This window comes from Trichomycterus rosablanca, chromosome 11, assembly GCF_030014385.1.
Source record: "Trichomycterus rosablanca isolate fTriRos1 chromosome 11, fTriRos1.hap1, whole genome shotgun sequence".
Lineage (NCBI taxonomy): Eukaryota > Metazoa > Chordata > Actinopteri > Siluriformes > Trichomycteridae > Trichomycterus > Trichomycterus rosablanca.
In genome coordinates this window covers 37007937-37032079 of record NC_085998.1, presented here as the reverse complement: position 1 = coordinate 37032079, position 24143 = coordinate 37007937, and the positions used below count along the sequence as shown (strand labels likewise).

Genomic DNA, 24143 nt, shown 5'->3' with positions numbered 1-24143 from the left:
TGATAAAAGTGACCCGAACAGAACGAAACACGCTTAACGTGAAAAATAAAGCGTGAAGCACAAACACACGTGAATTAAATCCAGTTAAACACAGATACATGTTGTATTTTAGAGTAGATTTGATGTTTATTTCACACAGATGGATGTTTGTGTTGTGGAACTTTAATGATGTTTTATCGCCCGAGTCGAGCGGCGAGCAAATCGGCTATTTGCGCAGAGAGTCGCGGTGAAACCGAAGCGCAAAACGTTTCTCACGTCAGTGAACTAAAGAAAACAACAACTGAGACAAACACGTCTACGTCTTCTAATCACCGATATTTGATTGATGCTTTTTACATAAAAACGAACATCTGTAACAACACAAATGCTCGCACATAATCTACACGGTCCATAATGATATGACTACTCTTAACTCTCGTTAAGCAACGCCCACCGTTGATGACGCAGGCTTGGTTCTCAAAAACTGGTGGAAACGCGAGTCGGTTCTCTACAGAACACCAAGGTTCTGAGAAACCTGAACAGAACCAGTTCAAGAACCATGTTTTTTTTGGTGGAAAAGGGGTATGAGAGTCAACAGAACCTCAATCCCAGCTTGAGAAGACTTTGAGCTGCAGGTTTAACACGTTTGCAGCACAGCCAGCAGATGACTGATGACTGAGAGAAGCTCATATGGGTCGATAAATCACATCCAATTCTTCACTTTGTCATGTTTCTGTACCCCACTGAGCAGACCAAAGAATCGTTCCCTAGTGTGTGACATCAACTGTCACATTTAGAGGAGGACGTGTGATGGTCTGGAGCTCTTTTACTGGATCCAGAGTCAGTAATTTAAGTGCCCTTAACTTTTGTCACTTAAATGACGGTTGAACAGAATTAATAAATAACATTCTCTTTTTTTTTGCCAGCAGATCATCAGAAAACCCAGTAAATTTATAAAGATCATTTCTTCCTTTGTGTTCATGAATCATTAAGTGCTGGTTATTGTATTTTAAACCGAGTGAACTTGATGTTTTTCCACCTTTCTGATCACATCACGTCAGGAGCTTTAAAGCGCCGCGGTCTCAGTACAACAGGCTAAATCATGCATGTGTAAAAGTGCTCCTAGTCTTCAGTTTAACGTGGAATACGGGGCGTTTTTTCTGAGGGTGTTTGGTACCTGATGGATCTCCTGCCAGCCGTTTTCATCCACACAGCCCAGCTGAGCGTGGTCGTGCAGGAGTAGCTCACAGCAGTACGGGTCCCCACCCACCATGGAACTGTGATACAGCGGCGTCAAACCACGGCTGTCTTTATAGTCCGGGCTTGCTCCGAGGTCCAGCAGGGTCTACGGATGCACATACGCAGGATATAGGTGAAACATACACGTCCGACAGTCACACGGTCAATCGTCTGGTCATTTTTCCAATACCAGAAAAGTGTATTTTGCTGGTAAATAATTAATAATACGGCTTTTTTGCTCCCCCCGTCTTGCTCTCTACTTTAAAGCTGTTGTTGACAATTCCATGTACAAAATGCCTGTAGTAGGAAACATCGCAGCATTGTGGTTTGATTTCGGCCCATTTTACCAGCAATATTTATGAGGGTCCCTCTGATAAACTGTACATTTTCTATCAAATTCAGGTCAAGAGATTAGCTAGGTCATGGCAGCACCTTCACCTCTTTTTCAGATGTCTTGGGTCTTTCTGAAAACCTAGTGAGCTGCCTTGCTGCCTACTGCCTACCTGATCAGCTGCCTCAGTAGAGAGGATTCTAATAAGACATCGAACTCATGAGGCAGATAATTGAGACACACTACTTAGAGTTTATGCCAATTACATTTCTGCAGTTTTTGCTTACTAAGCTAACACAGTTAGCCTCAGGCCGTTCAAACCTAACAGGCTAACAGGCCAGCTAACGTCTCCCTCCGTGTACCAAAAACGGTTAAACTGATCTTTTACATCGCTATGTCCCTTCCCGCAGGTTAAGATCGTTTGATGCTGGTCTCCTGGTTATACCCAGGTATAGGTTGACCACCATGGGTGGTAGATCATTTAGTGTTGCTGCCCCGACACTGTGGAACTCTCTTCCTCTCCCTCTTCGTCTCTCTTCCTCTCTCTCTGAGTTTACATCTCTTCTTAAAATGCTCTTGTTTTCTCAGCACTTTCACTCTTCTTCTCTTGTCTCTATTTGATTGTTGTTTTTTGACTGTATTCACTATGTGAAGCGTCCTTGGTATTATGAAAGGCGCTATATAAGACGAATGTATTATTAAACTGTCCCTGACGAGCCCGGATTTACAAATCGCTCCCTCATTATTCAGTCAGATTATCACTCAGAATTAAGGCGCCTCAGTAGGAGCATTTTAAAGAATCTAAGAATTTAACAACGCCCTATTCTCAGGAGAGCATGTAGGATGATGTAAAATGCTGAGAGTATCACTAGGTGTTCAGACAGACCCAGAGATTCAGTTTGCCCCTCCCAAACAAACTACACAAAGATTAAAGAACAGCTTGTGATTAGTTAGCCGATGGAGAGGCATCTGCACTGGCAACTGTAAGCCATGCCAGAGTGAAGTTACAACTCATGCCAGAGTGAAGGTCTGAGTGAAGTCTGGAACGTTCTTCTGATGAGCTGGGCACAGCGTGATTCCATACATTGTTGTTTTTTTTGTTTTTTTATATTAATACTGAGCTGAACATTGAAAACATAACCATACATGTTCTGTATCCCAGCTCTGAATAAAGAGAAGAATGATTATTAAATCCCTAGACAATAAGTCAAGCATTTCAATGTCTTGAAGGTTGAAGACCAGCTATTAACGCTGCTCACTTTCAAGTCCTGAAAGGTCTCCGGGCGAGGCCACGTTAACATGCGTATCATTAAATTCAGACGTGCACAGCTCCAGTCTCCAGTCAGGGTTTAGCACAGTGGGCTAATTAGCCTGTTAAAGGGAACCTGCAGTGTTTAATCAGATGTTGATCAAGGAGAAGCTTAAGTTTTAGTTTGCTCGTTTGCTTGATTGCTGTTTTTGATCAGCAGGACTCTGCTTGTATTAATGAACTGTAATCAGCTGCAGTGGTGTGTTTTATTTGTATTATATTGAAATCCTGACCATCAGCAATCCAGCCTCACATGCTGAAGTCATGGCTTACAATCCATTAAAACTGTGACTTAGATCCAGGTCCAGAACTGTGCTTCTATATCACTGGTGTCTAGAAAACGCTCCACTAACGGACCCTTAATGTGAACTCCTGCTAATTAAAACGAATAAGAATCTTCATGTATTAGTAAATATCAAAGATAAATAATATTTGGGTCATTATAACCAGAACAACAGCACCAGTGTAACACTGACTACATTTACATTTTCAGCATTTAGCAGACGCCTTTATCCAAAGCGACTTACATTACAGTTACAGTACACAGTCTGAACAATTGAGGGTTAAGGGCCTTGCTCAAGGACCCAACAGCAGCAACCTGGCAGTGGTGGGGCTTGAACCAGTGACTTTCTGATCACTGGTCCAATACCTTAACCACTAGGCTACAGCTGACTAAAATTGGTTCCTCATGTTTAGATCACAAACCCATGATTTTCTTCCTTACTTCCACCTACCTACTTTCCTTCCTTCCTCGTCCTTCCTTCCTTCCTTTTTCCTCTTTCTTCCTTCCTTCCTCGTTCTTCCTTCCTTCTTTCCTTATCTCCTTCCTTCCTTCCTTCCGTCCTTCCTTCCTCATTCTTTCTTCCTTCCTTCCCTCCTTATCTCCTTCCTTCCTCGTTCTTCCTTCCTTCCCTCCTTATCTCCTTCCTTCCTTCCTCGTCCTTTCTTCCTTCCTTCCCTCCTTATCTCCTTCCTGCCTTCCTCGTTTTTCCTTCCTTCTTTCCTTTTTCCTCTTCCTTCCTTCCTTCCATCCTTACTTACTTCCTTCCTCGTTCTTCCTTCCTTCTTTCCTTATCTCCTTCCTTCCTTCCTTCCGTCCTTCCTTCCTCATCCTTTCTTCCTTCCTTCCCTGCTTATCTCCTTCCTTTCTTCCTCGTTCTTCCTTCCTTCTTTCCTTTTTCCTCGTCATTCCTTCCTTCCTTCATCGTCCTTCCTTCCTTCATCGTCCTTCCTTGCTTCTTTTCTTTTTCCACTTCCTTCCTTGCTTCCTCATCCTTTCTTCCTTCCTTCTCTTCTTATCTCCTTCCTTGTCCTTTCTTTGCTCTTTCACTCCTTCCTTCCTTCCTCGTTCTTCCTACCTTCCTTTTTTCCTCTTCCTTCCTTCCTTCCTTATCTCCTTCCTTCCTCGTTTTTCCTTCCTTCCTTCCTCGTCCTTGTTCCTTTGCTCTTTCCCTCCTTCCATCCTTTTTTCCTCTTATCTTCTTCCTTCCTTCCTTCCTTCCTTCCTCATCCGTCCTTCCTTCCTTGTTCTTTCTTCCTTCCTTTCTCCTCTTGCTTCCGTCCTTCATCTTTTTCCTTCCTTCCTTCCCTCCTTATCTCCTTCCTTCCTTTCTTGTCCTTCCTTCCTTTTTCCTTCCTTCCTACTTCCTTCCTGCCTTTTCCTTCGTTCCCCATTCATTTATGTACATTTATAACCTTTTTTCATTAGCTTAAGAACACAAATATGTGTGTGTGTGTGTGTGTGCTTACTATGAGTGCTGTGTGGTTTTTTGTGCGCACAGCTTTGTGAAGAGCGGTGATACCATCTCTGGTTCTGAAGTCCAGATGAGCTCCTCCACCTTTCAGAACCTTAATGAGCTCTGCACAGCCCTCCAACTGAGCCGCCATCGTTAACGGACACTCTACACACACACACACACACACACACACACACACACACAAAGAGAACAGATGTTTAAATACTTATTAAGGCCATTTTCGCAGCTATAGTTTATTTTCAACTGATGCTTTCCCTCACAAACCATGTGAGAACGTTCACTCCACTTATTGGTCAGATGTGGTCTGAGCCAGATTCAACCACAGACTCTTCATGCAGTGTAGATGATATGATTTACCTCCGCTCTCTTGATCGTGAAAATTTGGGTCGAGTCCCTTCTCCAGAAACTTGGACACCTTCTCAATATTGCGCTGCTGAACATATTCCATGAACTTCTTCAGGTTCGCCTGTAAAGAGAAAGAAAAACGATGGAATCAAACGCCTGTGCAAGAGTCACGCTTATGCCCAGTTCACACTACACGATTTTTGCCCTGATTTTCGCAAGGCACACAGTAACACCTTGGACGGGGCGCCAGTCAATCGCAGGGCACATACACACACACACACACACACACCCATTCACCTATAAGGCAATTCAGCGTCTCCAATTAACCTGACTGCATGTTTATGGACTGTGGGAGGAAACCAGAGCTCCCGGAGGAAACCCACGCAGACATGGGGAGAACATGCAAACTGCAACCCAGGACCATCTTGCTAATATACTGTCGCAGTGCACAGTGCCACAATTTTTGGAAACAAAAGGAACACAGCGGTGTTACAAAAATACCCCAATCAGGCATAATATTATAACCACCTTCCTAATATTGTGTTGGTCTCCCTTTTGCCGCCAAAACAGCCCTGACCCATCGAGGCATGGAGTCTTTCAGAACCAGCATTAACTTCTTCAGCAGTTTGAGCTACAGTAGCTCGTCTGTTGGATCGGACCACACGGACCAGCCTTCGCTCCCCACGTGCATCAATGAGCCTTGACCGCCCAAGTCGCCGGTTTACCACTGTTCCTTCCTTGGACCACTTTTGATAGATACTGACCACTGCAGACCGAGAACACCCCACAAGAGCTGCAGTTTTGGAGATGCTCTGACCCAGTCGTCTAGCCGTCACAATTTAGCCCTCGTCTAACTCGCTCAGATCCTCACGCTCGCCCATTTTTCCTGCTTCTAACATCAACTTGAGGATAAAATGTTCACTTGCTGCCTAATATATCCCCCCCCCCCCCACTAACAGGTGCCGTGATGAAGAGATAATCAGTGTTATTCACTTCACCTCTTAGTGGTCATAATGTTATGCCTGATCAGTGTACTTTTATATTTTGGTGGGATGTTCGCTCAGCTCGCGCTCAAGATTCACCTTCTGGAAATGATCATTCTGGGGTTTGAGGAGGGAAGATTAATGTGGGATCGGGGATGAACGCTCTAGAGTCTGATTTGATTTCCTTTCTGGATTGCAGGAAATCCTCTAAGCAAGGATATGAAATGTAATCCATACTAATATCTGTGCAACAGCTTTTGAAGTGCTTGATTACGAGGCCGTAACGTTATATTAACCAACTGAGACTGTTGGTTTATCTGAATACTTTAGCATTTGATTGTGTTTCTGAAAAAGAAGCAACAGTGAAATCAAGTCTGTTTTACTTCAGGCTTATTAGCTTATTATTACTCACTTACTGTCTTAACCGCTTATCCAGTCAGGGTCGCGGGGGGTGCAGGAGCCTATTCCAGCTTTTCAATGGGTGCAAGGCACACAGTAACACCCTGGACGGGGTGCCAGTCCATCACAGGGCAGATACACACACACACACACACATACACACACATACACACATTCTCCTATAGGGCAATTTTGCGTCTCCAATTAACCTGACTGCACGTCTTTAGATTGTGGGAGGAAACCGGAGCACCCGGAGAAAACCCACGCAGACACGGGGAGAACATGCAAATCACATGTAGATATGCCAAGGGCATAAAGGCTGTCGTCATATTCCAGTATTCTAGTCTTTTTAACAATTTGGACTAGTGATGCGAATAGCCGACCGTCTTTAGCTAGCGGGTGACTGATAAATACATCATTATGATCATTATCATTATGATAAATATAAATACATGATAGGGTGACATCCTATACAGGGACACGAATACACAAAATACAGCTACGTCGTCTTAAAACCATCTTATATAATACAAACATGCAGGAGCATCACGAATACACATGCAGTATAAGTGTAACGATACATTAAAGGCAATATATCCCCTAACTGCTGCACAAAGCACTGCTAGATCAAGAATGTGTCTCATTGTAGTCAGTCAGTGATGGTATACCTGTAAAACATGACGAGCTGCAGCGTTTCATCATGCCTTCCTGTCTCCAGCTTATACGCAAAGCACCAGCGCTTCTACTCTCACAAAAATCCAGAGTACTGACTGTTACATAACTTCACAACTCCTGCGAGCTACAACCACCACACACACACACACACACACACACACACACACACACACACACACACACACACACACAGAGAGAGGCAGGCTTCTTACCATGTGTGCTTGTCAGTGCTCTCCTGTCTCAGCTCTTACTTTGATACTTTCCTAAACATCACAGCTCTGAAGTCCAATCCAGCTTCAGCACTACCATCAGAGTGAGTCACACAGCTCTCCAACACACACACACACACACACACACACACGCACACACACGCGCACACACACACACACATACACACGCTGCTACTCTATCATACAGTGAAGGACAGAAACTCTCTCTCTGCAGCTCTCTCTCTCTCTCTCTCTCTCTCTGAGCCACTCATGCTGTTGTTATGGAAATGAAACACAAAGGAAGCGATAGCCCCGCTGCCACGAGCTGAGTGGAGTCCTGTGTGTAAGAGCTACTGAAACAAGTTGCAGAAAAAGCACTGGGTAGTCTTTGATGTGTGCAGTCATATCAGGTTGGGAGTGTGTAGCGGGGTCATTACTGTATTACGTTTGTAGGGGCGTCATCACCTTTCTGGGACACAAACTCACCGGCGTTTACAGGTTTGTGCATTTCATTTATTTAATTACACACAGGCTGTGTGATAGGCTGTCTGCACATACACCGATCAGCCATAACATTAAAACCACCTCCTTGTTTCTACACTCACTGTCCATTTTATCAGCTCCACTTACCATATAGGAGCCCTTTGTAATTCTACAATTACTGACTGTAGTCCATCTGTTTCTCTACATGCTTTGTTAGCCCCGTTTCATGCTGTTCTTCAATGGTCAGGACCCCCACAGGACCACCACAGGACCCCCACAGAGCAGGTATTATTTAGGTGGTGGGTCATTCTCAGCACTGCAGTGACACTGACATGGTGGTGGTGTGTTAGTGTGTGTTGTGCTGGTATGAGTGGATCAGACACAGCAGCGCTGCTGGAGTTTTTAAACACCTCACTGTCACTGCTGGACTGAGAATAGTGATTTGAAGTCTATCACAAAAACTCCCCGGTGGTGCAGCGGTCTGATAAGCTAGCACACCACAGTGTACTGAAGGTAAACAGAGGGTACTGAGTGACTCTACATACGTGATACCATTGTAAATAAGAATTCGCCAATGCCTGGTGGACAGAATTATATACATGTCAGAGGGGTAACGGGTGCTAGTGTTTTTATTGGGGAATTGGTAATGACCAAGGGCAATAAAGAAGCCACTAGCAGAAGAAACCACACATATACATTTTTGATGCCTTTATCCAAAGCAACTTACAGTACTATGACAGTATGCAGTCTGAGCAATTGAGGTTTAAGCAGCAACCTGGCATCGGTGGGGCTTGAACCAGCGACCTTCTGATTACTAGTTCAGTACCTTAACCGCTAGGCTTAACATACTGTCTGGTAATAGAGATTTATGGTAATCAGGTATTTACATTTGCATTAGCAGACACTTACAGTACTGTGACAGTACATTGTCTAAGCAATTGAAGGTTAAGGGCCTTGCTTAAGGGCCCGACAGTGCCAACCTGGCAGAGGTAGGGCTTGAACCAGCAACCTTTCGATTACTAGTCCAGTACCTTAAACTCTAGGCTACAACAACCACACCAAGAAGAACCTTCACACATGAAGTAAGGTGATGAACCTGGGTACCTGAAGCTGTGCAGCACTAACAGTACCTGCTGCACTCCACTTCAATCAGAAATCTTCACACCCAGGAGGGACTGTTGTTCGGGTTATAATTTGGGAGCCAGAGTTCCCCGCTGTACAGGACCGGCCACCCGAGCGGCTCTCAGGAATCAAACAAAATGATTGTTAAACCCTGCAGGTGTAAACACACGTCTGAAATCAAAGTACCAGACACATAATCCGAGCCTGGCACTCAGAGCTGGCACTCGGGCCACGAGACAGCATGTCTCACAAACACAGACAGAAGCACCGGCAGAGATGCCAAAGCAGATTTTCAGTTCACTTAGCACAGTTCTTAGTTCTGTAACAGACATGAAGTTTGAGGTGTTGGTGATGTACTGAGGTATTGGTGACGCCTTCAGCTAGAATAATTGTGTTATTGATGTATTTGCATTTGTTAACATTAAGCTTTTTTATTTAACATGTGTAAGGGTGCATCACCCTGTGCTCAGATTTCACCTAATTAAACTTTTGGCACAGCTTTCCACTTGACCCCTTCCTTTTTCTACACTCACTGTCCATTTAATCAGCTCCACTTACCACATAGAAGCACTTTGTAGTTCTACAATTACTGACTGTTTTGTTAGCCCCTTTTCATGCTGTTCTTCAATGCTCAGGACCCCCACAGGACCACCACAGAGCAGGTATTATTTGGTTGGTGGATCATTCTCAGCACTGCAATGACACTGACTTGGTGGTGGTGTGTTAGTGTGTGTTGTGCAGTGCTGCTGGAGTTTTTAAACACCTCACTGTCACTGCTGGACTGAGAATAGTCCACCAACCAAAAATATATCCAGCCAACAGCGCCCCGTGGGCAGCGTCCTGTGACCACTGATGAAGGTCTAGAAGATGACCGACTCAAACAGCAGCAATAGATGAGCGATCGTCTCTGACTTTACATCTACAAGGTGGACCAACTTGGTAGGAGTGTCTAATAGAGTGGACAGTGAGTGGACACGGTATTTAAAAACTCCAGCAGCGCTGCTGTGTCTGATCCACTCATACCAGCACAACACACACTAACACACCACCACCATGTCAGTGTCAATGCCGTTCATGACTGACGTAAAATGTGGTACTTTTCTTCAAAAATCCGTGAAATTTGTGATTTTTAAAGTGTTAAGACTAAGTTAAGACTTCTGAATTAGCATAGTTCAAGTAAAGACAGAGAGCTCTGTGTCACGGAGTACTAGTCATGACCAAGAATCAAGACTTTAGATCAGAAGTGGGCAAGACCAAGTTGAAACAGGACCAAATTATCATAATCATCATCATCATTATCTTATCTCTGATGGGCACAAAACAAAGATGACACGGCCCTTTCAGTACCAAACGAATCCACAACTGGCTTTCTGAAACTCTAAAATATAAACTCACAGGGAATTGAATTGCACTTCAGGTGCAACAACCAATTCAACACATTTAAGAGACGCCAGCCGGTCAAGCGATCAACCAGGCTCATGTCTGCTAACAGGAGGTGCCCAGCAGGTGCCCAGCAGGTGCCCATCAAATCAGAGTGAGACTCACTGGCATGGGGAGCAGCAAACATGTTTAAACTGAATCCCGTTTTCACACAGACACAGTATTTCGTCTGCTTAGAAATCACAGTAATATTATTTATACGTTCAGTGTTCTGTATTATCTGTTTAAAATGTAATATCTGCTCTCCTTTTTTTATATTTAAAAAAATACTATTCATTTACCCTGCAGGCATCACCCAGAGCGAATATCAGCAGTGTTATATAAGTCCTACAGGTGATAAGTACACAGGAGAACAAGAATCACTTTATACAGATGTAATTTAGAGAACCAAACATCTGGAATTACAGTTTACTGACCCAGACGTAAACGTCAGTGTGTGTTTATTTAGTACCTGCTTCCTGTTAAATAGAATCATTCTGTTCAAGCATAAATAACAATTTTATATAATGAAGCTTAAAAGAAATATTTAATATACATACCGCACATCTGGAAAACTTGGGACATTTTATATATGTGATTAAAAAAATCTGTCCTTTTTGGCCTTTATTGGTTAATTTACAGATAATGGTGTTTGACTCTCCGTACGCAATACTGCTCTTTGTGAGACCCCGTCTCTGACAGGTGAAAACAAGCGGTTCTGTGTGTCAGCAGGGGCACAAAGCAAAGTGTGAAGGTCTGCAGCTCGTCTCGGTCAGATTAGGGGTTTGAAGCAACAGAGGAAGTTACAGTTGGGAAATTGGATATGGATATAAAAATTGTATTTAAATATTACTATTAAAAACTCAATTTAAAAAATGAGCACTGATGTCGAATGAAAAGTCCTGGTTTGCAACAGAAGTTCTAATTCGTCCCAAAGTTGTGTGACAGAGTTAAGGTCAGTATTTTTTGCGGGCCACTGAAGTCCCGACACGCCAAAGTGCTCAAAACCAAAACTGTGTTTTTTACGGTCAAAATACTCAGTCTGTGTTCAGCACCAACACGCCTGACCTCACCGGGCTCACAATTGACTTTCCAATTTATCACGAAGGTGTTGGGTGGAGTGAAAGGTCGGTGCTCTGTACAGGTCAGTGGAGTTACTCCACACCAATCTCATCACACCAGGTTCTTATCCACTCGTCTCTGTACACTGAGACACAATCCGGACCAAAAACGGAGCTTCCCAAAATGGTTGCCACAAAGATGGAAAAATAAACGTTAATAAATTAAATATAAACACCTGCTAGATTAATAACTATGGCTGAAATATATACATTTAAAATGAGATGTGGTGCTCTGTCACATACTACAAGTAGTCCAATATTGTTTGACTAGTCTAACATGGAAGAAAACAAGTAGTTGGGATTTAGTCTGAGGAGTCTTGTCTGATTTAGTCCGAGGAGTCTGATTTAGTCCGAGGAGTCTGATTTAGTTTGAGGAGTCTGATTTAGTCTGATTTAGTCTGAGGAAACTGATTTAATCTGAGGAGTCTGATTTAGTTTGAGGAGTCTGATTTAGTTTGAGGAGTCTGATTTAGTTTGAGGAGTCTGATTTAGTCCGAGGAGTCTGATTTAATCTGAGGAGTCTTGTCTGATTTAGGCCGAGGAGTCTGATTTAGTCCGAAGAGTCTGATTTAGTCCGAAGAGTCTGATTTAGTTTAAGGAGTCTGATTTAGTCTGAGGAAACTGATTTAATCTGAGGAGTCTGATTTAGTCTGAAGAGTCTGATTTAATCTGAGGAGTCTTGTCTGATTTAGTCCGAGGAGTCTGATTTAGTCCGAGGAGTCTGATTTAGTTTGAGGAGTCTGATTTAGTCTGATTTAGTCTGAGGAAACTGATTTAGTCTGATTGAGTCTGATTTAGTCCGAGGAGTCTAGTCTGATTTAGTCCGAGGAGTCTGATTTAGTCTGAGATGTCTGATTTAGTCCGAGGAGTCTGATTCAGTCCGAAGAGTCTGATTTAGTCCAAGATTTAGCCAGAGAAGTCATTTTGATAAACATTATGAACACATGTCATGCACCAAGAAACTGGTACCAGCATTTTACACGGTGGCTCGGTGGGCAGGACTGTCGCCTCAAAGCAAGAAGGTCCTGGGTTCGATCCCCAGGTGAAGCAGTCTGGGTCCTTTCTGTGTGAAGTTTGCATGTTCTCCCCGTGTCTGTGTAGGTTTCCTCCCACAGTCTAAAGACGTGCAAGTGAGGTGAATTGGAGACACAAAATTGTCCATGACTGTTTGACATTAAACTTGTGAACTGATGAACCTTGTGTGATGAGTAGCTACCGTTCCTGTCATGCATGTGACCAAAGTGTAAAAGATGACGTTAAAATCCTAATAAATAAATAAATATTAAAGTTTTATTATTACCAAGCACTAAGTTTTATTATGTGTTAAGCTTTGGATGGTCTGGCTTCGGGCTACATGTCTGACCTCCTCTGCTTCCATTCCACCTCACGAGCTCTACAATCTTCTAACCATCTTCTGCTGCTCTCAGTAATTCCACACTCGCGAGTGAGGGTCAAAATGTGATCAAACCTTTTCTGTAGCTGAAGACTCTAAAACATTCTCCTGTTTCTCTCTCTTTATTTAATCCACTGTTCTGTCATCATCTGTTCTGACTCTTTTATTGGTTTTATTGTTTTTCTTTTTATATACTTACTGTGTAAAAAATGGTGCAGCGGGAGGTGCTGTCACCTCACTGCAAAATGGCTTTGGTTCGATTCCCTGTCCTTTCGGTGTGAGGTTTGCATGTTCTCCCTGTGTTTGCATGGGGATCCTCCCACAAGTCCACATATATACACTGATCAGCCATAACATTAAAACCCCCTTGTTTCTACACTCACTGCTCCACTTACCATATAGAAGAACTTATTCTACAATTACTGACTGTAGTCCATCTGTTTCTCTGCATGCTTTGTTGCCCCCTTTCATCCTGTTCTTCAATGGTCAGGACCCCCCACAGGACCACCACAGAGCAGGTATTATTTAGGTGGTGGATCATTCTCAGCACTGCAGTGACACTGACATGATGCTGGTGTGTTAGTGTGTGTTGTGCTGGTATGAGATTTTAAATACCGTGTCCACTCACTGTCCACTCTGTTAGACACTCCTACCTAGTTGGTCCACCTTGTAGATGTAAAATCAGAGACGATCGCTCATCTATTGCTGCCGTTTGAGTCGGTCATCTTCTAGACCTTCATCAGTGGTCACAGGACGCTGCCCACGGGACGCTGTTGGCTGGATATATTTTTGGTTGGTGGACTATTCTCAGTCCAGCAGTGACAGTGAGGTGTTCCACTGATCCACTCATACCAGCACAACACACACTAACACACCACCACCATGTCAGTGTCACTGCAGTGCTGAGAATGATCCACCACCTAAATCCTGACCTTTGAAGAACAGCATGAAAGGAGGCTAACAAAGCATGCAGAGAAACAGACGGACTACTGTCAGTAATTGTAAAACTACAAAGTGAGTGTAGAAACAAGGTGGTGGTTTTAATGTTATGGCTGATCAGTGTACAGTAATTGGAACTACTAAAATTGCCGTGTGTGTGTGTGTGTGTGTGTGTGTGTGTGTGTGTGTTTTTCCTGTGTTGGACTGACACCCTGTCCGGTGCGTTTCTAGCATTTTGCACAATAAACCCGACTCACTGCGACTCTGCCCAGGCTACAACAATGATAAAACAGACAATTAATAAACAGATTTTCCTTGTTAAATTAGTTGTTTTATCTTGACCGCTTATCAGGTGTTATTATTGTTTGTAGATTTTATTGTACAGCACTTTGGCTGACACCTGTTTTCTTTTATATTTGCTTTAGAAAAACGAGCCTTGACTTAAAACACGACTAGATTAGAAAACAAATCAGCAGTCTCCACCAGATCCACTCCATCTTCTGAGATTTCATTCACACTGATCCACTGAAAAGATTAGTATTAAAAGCATAACTCAGTCATGGTAATAATTGCCAGATTGTGGTGGTATTTAAGGGAGATTGAGTTCCTCTGATTATTTATCATTACTGACAGATCTGCAGTAACATCACACTTCCTCTATTCAAGATCCAACTCTAAATAAGCCTCGACCCCCGTGGGGAGAAGAAGCTCATCAGACCACATCACTTATTCTCCTCAAGTCCTCAAACCGAATCATTTCAAATGGATTCTGAATGTCAGACCTGCAATTAATGTAATTAACGCTCATAGTGCACAGTTATTTAAAAATGCTATAATTAAGCAGCTCACTGAGCCGCCTGGACCAGAAGTTGCTTTTGCAGCAGCAGGAAGGTAATACCACATCAGGCCAGGGGTTTTAAGGGCCCACAATTTAGAACCAAGCCATGGAACAGTCTGGAACTGCGGATCTGTGGATGTAGATCTTCACACCTCAAACACACCAGACACAGAACATCAACTTCTGCACAGATACAGAACGAGCTGAATAAATAGTGAATAAAAAGTGACTCAAACCAGCAAAACAAATGTAAGAGAAGTGTTTTATAGTAGTGTTCTCACAGGACGAGTACCAATCAAAAAAGTAAACAAGGTAAAACACTCGGCATGGACTCAGACGCACAAATCTTTTTATAGTAGATAATTAGGGACCTACTAAACTCACAGACCTCGTTTTTTAATCACAGATTTCACAGATTTTTAAAGAAAAGTGGCACAGTTACAATCATAAATTGAATGATAGAATAAATAGAAGCTACAATACACAGAACAGCTACTTTTTAATGCATTTTCTCCTCATTTTCCTCCAGATTTAGCATACTCAAATTGTCTTCCTGAGGCTGCTGAGAGATACCCGATTGCATCCGAGGAGAGCACATCGCTGTACACTCCTCCGACACGTGCACAGCTCTCCTCTTCTCGCTCCCTCATTCTGCACAGACGTCTCTTCCACCAATCAGGGTACTTACAAAGCGTATAAAGACCCACCCACCCACCCACACACCCACACACCCACCCACCCACCCACCCACCCACCCACCCACCCACACACCCACCCACCCACACACCCACACACCCACACACCCACACACCCACACACCCACACACACACACATATTCCGGTCGTCCCCCCCTGCAGATATGGTGGCCAATTAGTATCTGCTGCAGGCACTGGCAATTATGCCCGCCAGGTGGCGCCCAGCCGAGTTTCGAACCGAGGAGTTCAGTATCTCGGCGCTTTCGTGCTAGCAGAATATCACGCTGCACCACCTGGGTGCCCAGAACAGCTACCTAATTAGCTGAATGTGAACCTAGAACATTCAGCAACGTATGTTTTGCGTACACTGGATTTAAAATCATGCACAGAATCAACTAAACCCAGGTAAATAAGAAGTAGCATACCAGCCTTGTATACCAGCCACAACTATACCAGACTTTTATACCAGACTTTTATACCAGCCACAACTATACCAGCCTTCTATACCAGCCACAACTATACCAGCCTTCTATACCAGCCACAACTATACCAGCCTTCTATACCAACCTTCTATACCAGCCACAACTATACCAGCCTTCTATACCAGACTTTTATACCAGCCACAACTATACCAGCCTTCTATACCAGCCACAACTATACCAGCCTTCTATACCAACCTTCTATACCAGCCACAACTATACCAGCCTTCTATACCAGACTTTTATACCAGCCACAACTATACCAGCCTTCTATACCAGCCACAACTATACCAGCCTTCTATACCAGCCACAACTATACCAGCCTTCTATACCAGCCACAACTATACCAGCCTTCTATACCAACCTTCTATACCAGCCACAACTATACCAGCCTTCTATACCAGACTTTTATACCAGCCACAACTATACCAACCGTCTATACCAGCTTTCTATACCAACCTTCTATACCAGCCACAACTGTACCAGCCTTCTATACCAACCTTTTATACCAGCCTTCTATACCAACCTTCTATACCAACCTTTTATACCAGCCTTTTATACCAGATCTATCTATATATCTGTCTGTCTGTCTGTCTACCCTCCACACTCTGGTTTAAATCTTTAAAACACACATTATAACTTTGCACCTACAACTTCATAAAGCATTTGAAACCAAGCCTTCAATAACATCGATAGATGCTCTATGGAATAAGATAAGATTCCTTTATCGGTCCCCATGGGGGAAATTTGAGTGTCAAGTAAAGTCAAGTGCAGAATAAAGGTGGAAGAGAGAGATCTAAGCGAGACAAAGTGATTGCTACATTGGAATATTATATATTTTTTTAACTTTTTACTCAATTTGTTATGCTTATTATGTAATTTGTAATAGAAATCGTGTATTAAATACAATAAAAGGAAGAAACGTGTATATATGAGTTACATAAGCTCCACTTCACAAGAGCACGCTTGGTCCAGCCTCACACATGTGAAACCTTGAGATTTATGCCTGTGCTGAAGAAGTGAGATATCATTTCATATCGCTGGACACTGGAGTCGCCAGCAGCGCTGAGCTTCCCGCAGAGATAAACTAGTTACTGGTGACAAGAGGAGAAAAGAAAGAAAAATAGAAGAGCGAGAGCAGCACAGGAACCAGACTTACTGATGCTCACGCCAACAGCAGACAGAAACAGAATCAGTCAGCATAAAGCATGTTTAATTAAGAAACACTGGAGCTTCAGCAAACATCTGGAGCTTCCCAACACGCCGCACAGAGTGTGTGTGTGTGTGTGTGTGTGTGTGTGTGTCAGATTTTAAAGGAAAGGATTTTAGATTGAAGTGCATTCTTACACAAACACATTTTTCATTTCTTAAACAGACTAAGCCAGTTACACATGATGTATTACACATCCACATTAGGAACATGAGGGGTCTAAATGAGGGGTGTACATTTTTAACATCTTAGTGCTTGAGTGACAAACCACCCCATCATGCAAGGGAGGGGAGTATTACAAAAGCACAAACACATTATATTATTAAAAATAACCACAGGCCACATACATATTAAAATTAATATTAAAAACAGCTGCAGCCTGCTGAAACATTATAGCTAAAATAAAATAAAAATTTGCAAATAAAACAATCAAAACACTGACCTAACAAGCTTTAGTGACAAGAATGATCCTGGATCCTGGAGCTGTGCGGCACCCACACTACCTGCTCAGTCACTATATAGCAACACCTCAGCACTGAATATAAGACACATTATAATATTGCAATACAACTTATACAGTATATTATTATTATTATTATTATTAAGTTTTTATTATTATTATTATTACTATTATTATTATTATTATTATTATTATTATTACTATTATTATTATTATTACTAATATTATTATTATTATTATTATAAAGTTTTTATTATTATTAATAATAATAATTGTTAATATTAGTATTATTGCTATTATTATTATTATTATTACTAAAATATTATTATTATTATTACTATTATTATTACTATTATTATTATTATTACTAATATATTGTTATTATTATTATTACTAAAAATATTATCTTATTATTATTATTACTAATATTATTATTATTACTATTATTATAATTACTACTATTACTAATATTATTATTATTACTATTATTATTATTATGATTACTAATATTATTATTATTATTATTATTATTATTATCGTTATTATTATTATCATTATCATTATCATTATTATTATTATTATTATTATTATTATTATTATTATTTCGGAATGGTGTATTTCTTCAGTGCATTAGTGTACCCACAGTACAGATCATGATGCGTTGCAGGGTTTACAGATGTTCGGCCCCCTCTGCACGGCTGGACCGTGCTCTGCAGTGTGTTCAGTATTAAACCAGGTTAGGGGCAGTTTTCGTGCCCTCAGGACATTTTTTGTTGTCCCGCTAAGCTAAGTGACTCTCACACAGCGGGACCACAATTACAGCGGCCACGGAAATTCAGCTGACAGCCGTGTGAGACTGAGCCAAATACAGCCAGCTTCTGTCTCACCTAATCAGGATGTGATGAAAGTGAAGGTGTGGTTTATTATTTAATAGTTTAACCACATCTTGTGTTCACTGTTACTGAATGATGTAGCTACAGAAAACTATACAGGAACATGTGAATATGTACAGCCATCGCTGATAGAGACAAACTGGTAATGATGGTTTATTTAATAATGACTTTATTTATTTATAAGCCATTTTCACTTTGCAATACCACGCAAGTGCCTCAGATAGTGGAATTATAATACAGTTATTATTCCTAACTTTAAATATGTTTATGTAACCGAGCGCCTTCAGTGTTTACTGAGTTTATAAAGAAAGAAATAAACACTGAGAGAGAGGTTCACTTTTCCATTGATTATGGAAGCCCCAAAGGGACAAAACACACTCAACATGGAAACATCCATCAAACACTGTCAGCACACGACACCACAGACAAGTCTGTTACATATACACCCCTCTTTCTGAAGGGAAACGTCCTTGTTTACCAAAAAACCTTTAAATCTTTAAACATCTAAATCTATTTATTACTTACTTAGCATTTTAACGTCGTTTTACACTTACTGGTTAGGTAGTTACTGGTTACACAACATTTATCAGTTCCAGTTTAATATCAAAGACAGTCGTGGACAATTTAGTATCTGCAATTCACCTCATTGCACGTCTTTGTACTGTAAAAGGAAACCGGAGCACCCGGAGGAAACCCACACAGACACGGGGAGAACATGCAAACTCCACACAGAAAGGACCCGGACCGCCCTACCTGGGAATCGAACCCAGGACCTTCTTGCTGTGCCGAATGGACACAATAATAGGAATAATGAATGAACTATTAAGCCTGAAGATTCAAACTATCTATAATCAAAACATCTCACTCACTCACTGTCTGAACCGCTTATCCAATTAGGGTCACGGGGGTGCTGGAGCCTATCCCAGCTTTTCAATGGGCGCAAGGCACACAGTAACACCCTGGACAGGGCTCCAGTCCATTGCAGGGCACACACACACACACACATTCACCTATAGGGCAATTCAGTGTCTCCAATTAACCTGACTGCATGTTTTTGGACTGTGCAAAAACATGCAGACACGGGGAGAACATGCAAACTCCGCACAGAAAGGACCCGGACCACCCCACCTGGGGATCGAACCCAGGACCTTCTTGCTGTGAGGCGACAGTGCTACCCACCGAGCCACCGTGCCGCCGCCCAAAACATCTGCATTCGATTATTTCTTCAAGCTGGAAAAAATGAATTGGCTTAGAATTGCAGTGTGTGTGTGTGTGTGTGTGTGTGTGTGTGTGTGTGTGTGTGTGTGTGTGTGTGTGTGTGTGTGTGTGAGTGTGTGTGTGTGTGTGTGAGAGTCATTGGGGTTTCGATTACGGTCTCATTATAGAGCAGATTTGATTACCAAACTACACACCAACACCTCGCAGACGGAAATTAATCCTAATATTTGTGTTGCATAAGTTTGCATCTGATTCTGATCGACGACCAAATCTGAACCCCTCTCGTTGTTTAAATGTGTTCTGTTGCCATGGTTACTAGCAGCGAGCATCGTTCACCTTGGCGGTTCATGTACAACTACATTGAAGGTTCTCCACTTTTTTTTTTCTTCTTCTCCCTGCGCTGATGCTCTTTAACTGTGAATATGAACACACTGCACACAGGCTGTAAGGTTACTGTATCAGCACCATCACAGACCTGTTTTATATTTCAATCTTATTCATATTCTGATCAAATTAAAGCCAATTCACAACCAGTTCACACAGCCGAGACTCCAGATCCACCCAAGAAAAGATTTATTTTCTATTTTATTTATGAATTTTCTCCCATTTTCTCCCAGTTTAGTGTAGTCAATTTGTCTTCTGCTGCTGTGGGATCCCTGGTTGCAGTGGAGGTGGGTATATTGCTTCTCACGCCTTAGTGGAACCCTTTTTTTACCAATGCACTCTGCACAGGCGCCTCTATATCTGCTAATCAGGGTTCTTACACAGCATTTGAAGACCCCAACCAGATAAACCGGTCATCCCGCCCTAGCGGAAACGTTTCTGCTGCAGGCACTGCCAATTATGCCCGCTAGATGGCGCCCAGCTGACCAGTGGCAACGCCGAGTTTCTCAGTCTGGCTAATGAGGAACACTACATGACCAAATGTATGTGGACATCTAGTAATGAGCATGTTGGACCCCCCACTCCAAAACTACTATGGAGTTGCACCCTACAACTTTTCTGGGAAGGATTTCCCCAACATTAAACTGTGTCTGTGGGAGTTTGTGCCCATTTACTTAAGAAAGCATTTGTGAGGTCTGGTTGGAAACTGACATTCCAACTTATGCCCAGTGTGTTCAGCAGGGTTGAGGTTTGGGCTCTGTGCAGGTCTGTGGAATTCCACAACACCAAACTTATCATACCAGGACTTTATGGACAGAATTTAAGAACATGATGTGGGTCTACCTTAACTGTTGCCACAAAGTTAGCAGCATATCATTTATATTATAGAATAGATTCTATACACTTGTGAGTGCTGGATCCTTCTGAAATGCTCTCTAAATTATATAATTTATTTATTTATTAGGATTTTAACATCATGTTTTACACACTTTGGTTACATTCATGACAGGACAGGCAGTTACTGCTTACACAAGATTCATCAGTTCAAAGTCATGGACAATTTAGTATTTCCAATTCATCTCACTTGCACGTCTTAGGACTGTGGAAGGAAACCGGAGCTCCCGGAGGAAACCCACACAGACACGGGGAGAACATGCAAACTCCACACAGAAAGTACCTGGACCGCTCCACCTTGGAATCAAACCCAGGACCTTCTTTCTGTGAGGCGACAGTGTTACCCACTTGCTCTCTGCTTGCTCGCTAGATGCCTTTCTAGATGAGTAGATGCTGTTATAGCCACAAAGTTTTAGCCATACTAATGTCCATTGTTTTAGATTAATGCTGCCAAGGACTTGATAATATTATAAGTATAAATAGATTCATTTAATAATATAATGTCAAGGTAATTGTCAAAACACTTGTTATAGTACAGCTAATGTACTATGTACTAATTATAGTACATCTGGCAATAATAATTAAGTGAGGAAAGCTTACACGACCTTAAACCAGTACCATACAACAGCATACTGCTGTATAGTACTGGTTGTATAGGGCAGTTGTAGCCCAGCGGTTAAGATACTGGACTAGTAAGCAGAAAGTTGCTGGTTCAAACCTCACCACTCCCAGGTTGCCACTGTTGGACCCTTGAGCAAGGCCCTTAACCCTCAAGTCGCTTTGGATAAAAGTGTCTGCTAAATGCTGAAAATGTAAACATACAGCTGACATGTCACCTCATTAATGCATTACTAACATTAATACACATAAAAATATTTACAAGCTTTTATAAGAAATGATTTAACGTGACAGATAAATGATAATAATAAGTCTGACAGACACATCTGCCGTGTAAACATTATCAGTAAACATCATCAAATCTGTCATATATTTTGTTGTTGTGGCAGCTTAAGGCACAATCTGATTCGTTCTCTAATTAGCATTCTAATTTGATCATGACACGATTTATGATATTTGTCAACACAAATGTTCTAATGAAGCACTGTGAATCATTTTACCATAAACAGAGTATTGTGGCAGCTGTTGTGAATCATGCATTAGAGAGAGTGAAAAGTCATAAATAACAACATGTTTGTTTGAGCACAATTGGAACATGTTTTCTATTACATTGTGTTATAATTGTTTTGAATTCAAATGCAAACGTCTTTTGATATGACGTTAATGAGACACATAAGAAGTGTGGTAAGTTATCGTTTCATCTTTATTGACGTGACATTTTGAATACCACGTCCTATCCTAATACAAGTGTTGCCGCTGATCTAGTGTGTGCAATCCCTTACGGTTACAATTTTCTAGCTTACTGAAGAAGGTCCTGGGTTCGATCCCCAGGTGGGGCGGTCCGGGTCCTTTCTGTGTGGAGTTTGCATGTTCTCCCCGTGTCTGTGTGGGTTTCCTCCGGGAGCTCCGGTTTCCTCCCACAGTCCAAAGACATGCAAGTGAGGTGAATTGAAGATACTAAAATTGTCCATGACTGTGTTCGATATAACCTTGTGTAATGAGTAACTACCGTTCCTGTCATGAGTGTAACCAAAGTGTAAAACATGACGTTAAAATCCTTAAAACAAACAAAAACAAACAAACATCCAGCTTACTGGCTATTATAACCGATTCCATGAACACATTTTACATTTACGGCATTTAGCAGACGCTTTTATCCAAAGCGACTTACAGTATACAATTTAAGCAATTGAGGGTTAAGGGCCTTGATTAAGGGCCCAACAGTGGCAACCTGGCAGTGGTGGGGTTTGAACTGGCAACCTTCTGCTTACTAGTCCAGTGCCTTAACCACTAGGCTACAACTGCCCTATACACAATTCAGTGTACTTTAATATTTCAATATTTTGCCAATACTTGCTTTGAAATTTGTTATACAGAAACTTTTCTACATACACTGATCATGCATAACATTATGACCACCTTCCTAATATTGTGTTGGTCCCCCTTTTGCTGCCAAAACAGCCCTGCAACTGTGATGCTCTGTGTATTCTGACACCTTTCTATCAGAACCAGCTTTAACCTCTTCAGCAGTTTGAGCTACAGTAGCTCGTCTGTTGGATCGGACCACACAGTCCAGCCTTCGCTCCCCACGTGCATCAATGAACCTTGGCCGCTCATGACCCTGTCGCCGGTTTCCCACTGTTCCTTCCTTGGACCACTTTTGACAGATACTGACCACTGCAGACCGGAAACACCCCACAAGAGCTGCAGGTTTGGAGATGCTCTGACCCAGCCCATTTTTGCTGCTTCTAACATCAACTTTGGGGATCAAATGTTCACTTGCTGGCTAATATACCACGACTAACAGGTGCCGTGATGAAGAGATAATCAGTGTTATTCACTACACCTGTCAGTGGTCATAATGTTATGCTTGGTCGGTGTATTTGCATTTAAATAACACCTCGTAACACTTTTTTCCCACATTGTTAGAAACTGCGACTGCTGCCACATCAGCTATTGCTGTTAGCCAAATTCCTGCTGATCTCTGATGTGATAAATCATCCTAGACTTTCTAAAGTGTGCTCAGATTGGTCAAAAATCTTCACACACAGTGATCAAAAATGTCCCATTCATGATAAACAGTCAGTATACGTCTTCAAAATGTAAATAAAACAACACAGTGATGTATTTAACACATGCAACTCATACACAAAATCATCAGAGCACAGTTAGCACTGTTCTAAAACTGCACAGACTGCAATAATACGTCCATAATCCAACATAAACCTCTCAATGTCTTATAATTCTTTTATCTATTACAGTAAGTTAATTAGAATACTCATCATGGTGAGGTGGTGAGGTGGCACAAGTCTGAGCTACATGTAGAAATCATGATGAAAATCACACACCTGAGTTAGAACATGTGAACACGGGTTTGTTTAAGAAAGGAAAATAAAATAGACGAGGATTCTGACCTGAGAAGCTGAAGAGGAAGCAGATTTGACTCTGTGTGAACTCAGCATGATGGATCAGGAGTGTCGAGTCTACTACACGGTGCCCACCGATACCCACAACCTGCTGCCTGACCAACTGACCACTACACCACAATGTGCTGCCCACAAATCAGGACAAACCCCTTTCGCTCTACAGAGACTAAACTTCCCAGAGTTCCACATGAGAAATAAACTGTCTAATGGCAGAAGTCAGTATTAATTAAAATCTTTCAGAATCAGAAGTATCAGGTATTATTTAGGTGGTGGATCATCTCAGCACTGCAGTGACACTGACATGGTGCTGGTGTGTTAGTGTGT

The 24143-nt window shown here is 42.0% G+C and overlaps 1 protein-coding gene across 5 annotated transcripts in view; it reads right to left on the bottom strand.

The window, feature by feature from the left end:
* shank3a (SH3 and multiple ankyrin repeat domains 3a) overlaps nucleotides 1–24143 on the bottom strand; it is a 244008-nt gene that overhangs the window by 122280 nt on the left and 97585 nt on the right. For all 5 annotated transcript variants that reach the window (XR_010013991.1, XM_063004289.1, XM_063004290.1 and 2 more), the window contains 3 exons: nucleotides 4973–5081; nucleotides 4608–4759; nucleotides 1157–1324 (listed from right to left, as the gene is read on the bottom strand). Coding sequence is in view for 4 of the 5 variants with exons in the window: in XM_063004289.1 (XP_062860359.1) it covers nucleotides 1157–1324; nucleotides 4608–4759; nucleotides 4973–5081 (429 nt within the window). In the remaining variant the exon portion in view is untranslated. The remainder of the gene's footprint in view (nucleotides 1–1156; nucleotides 1325–4607; nucleotides 4760–4972; nucleotides 5082–24143) is intronic.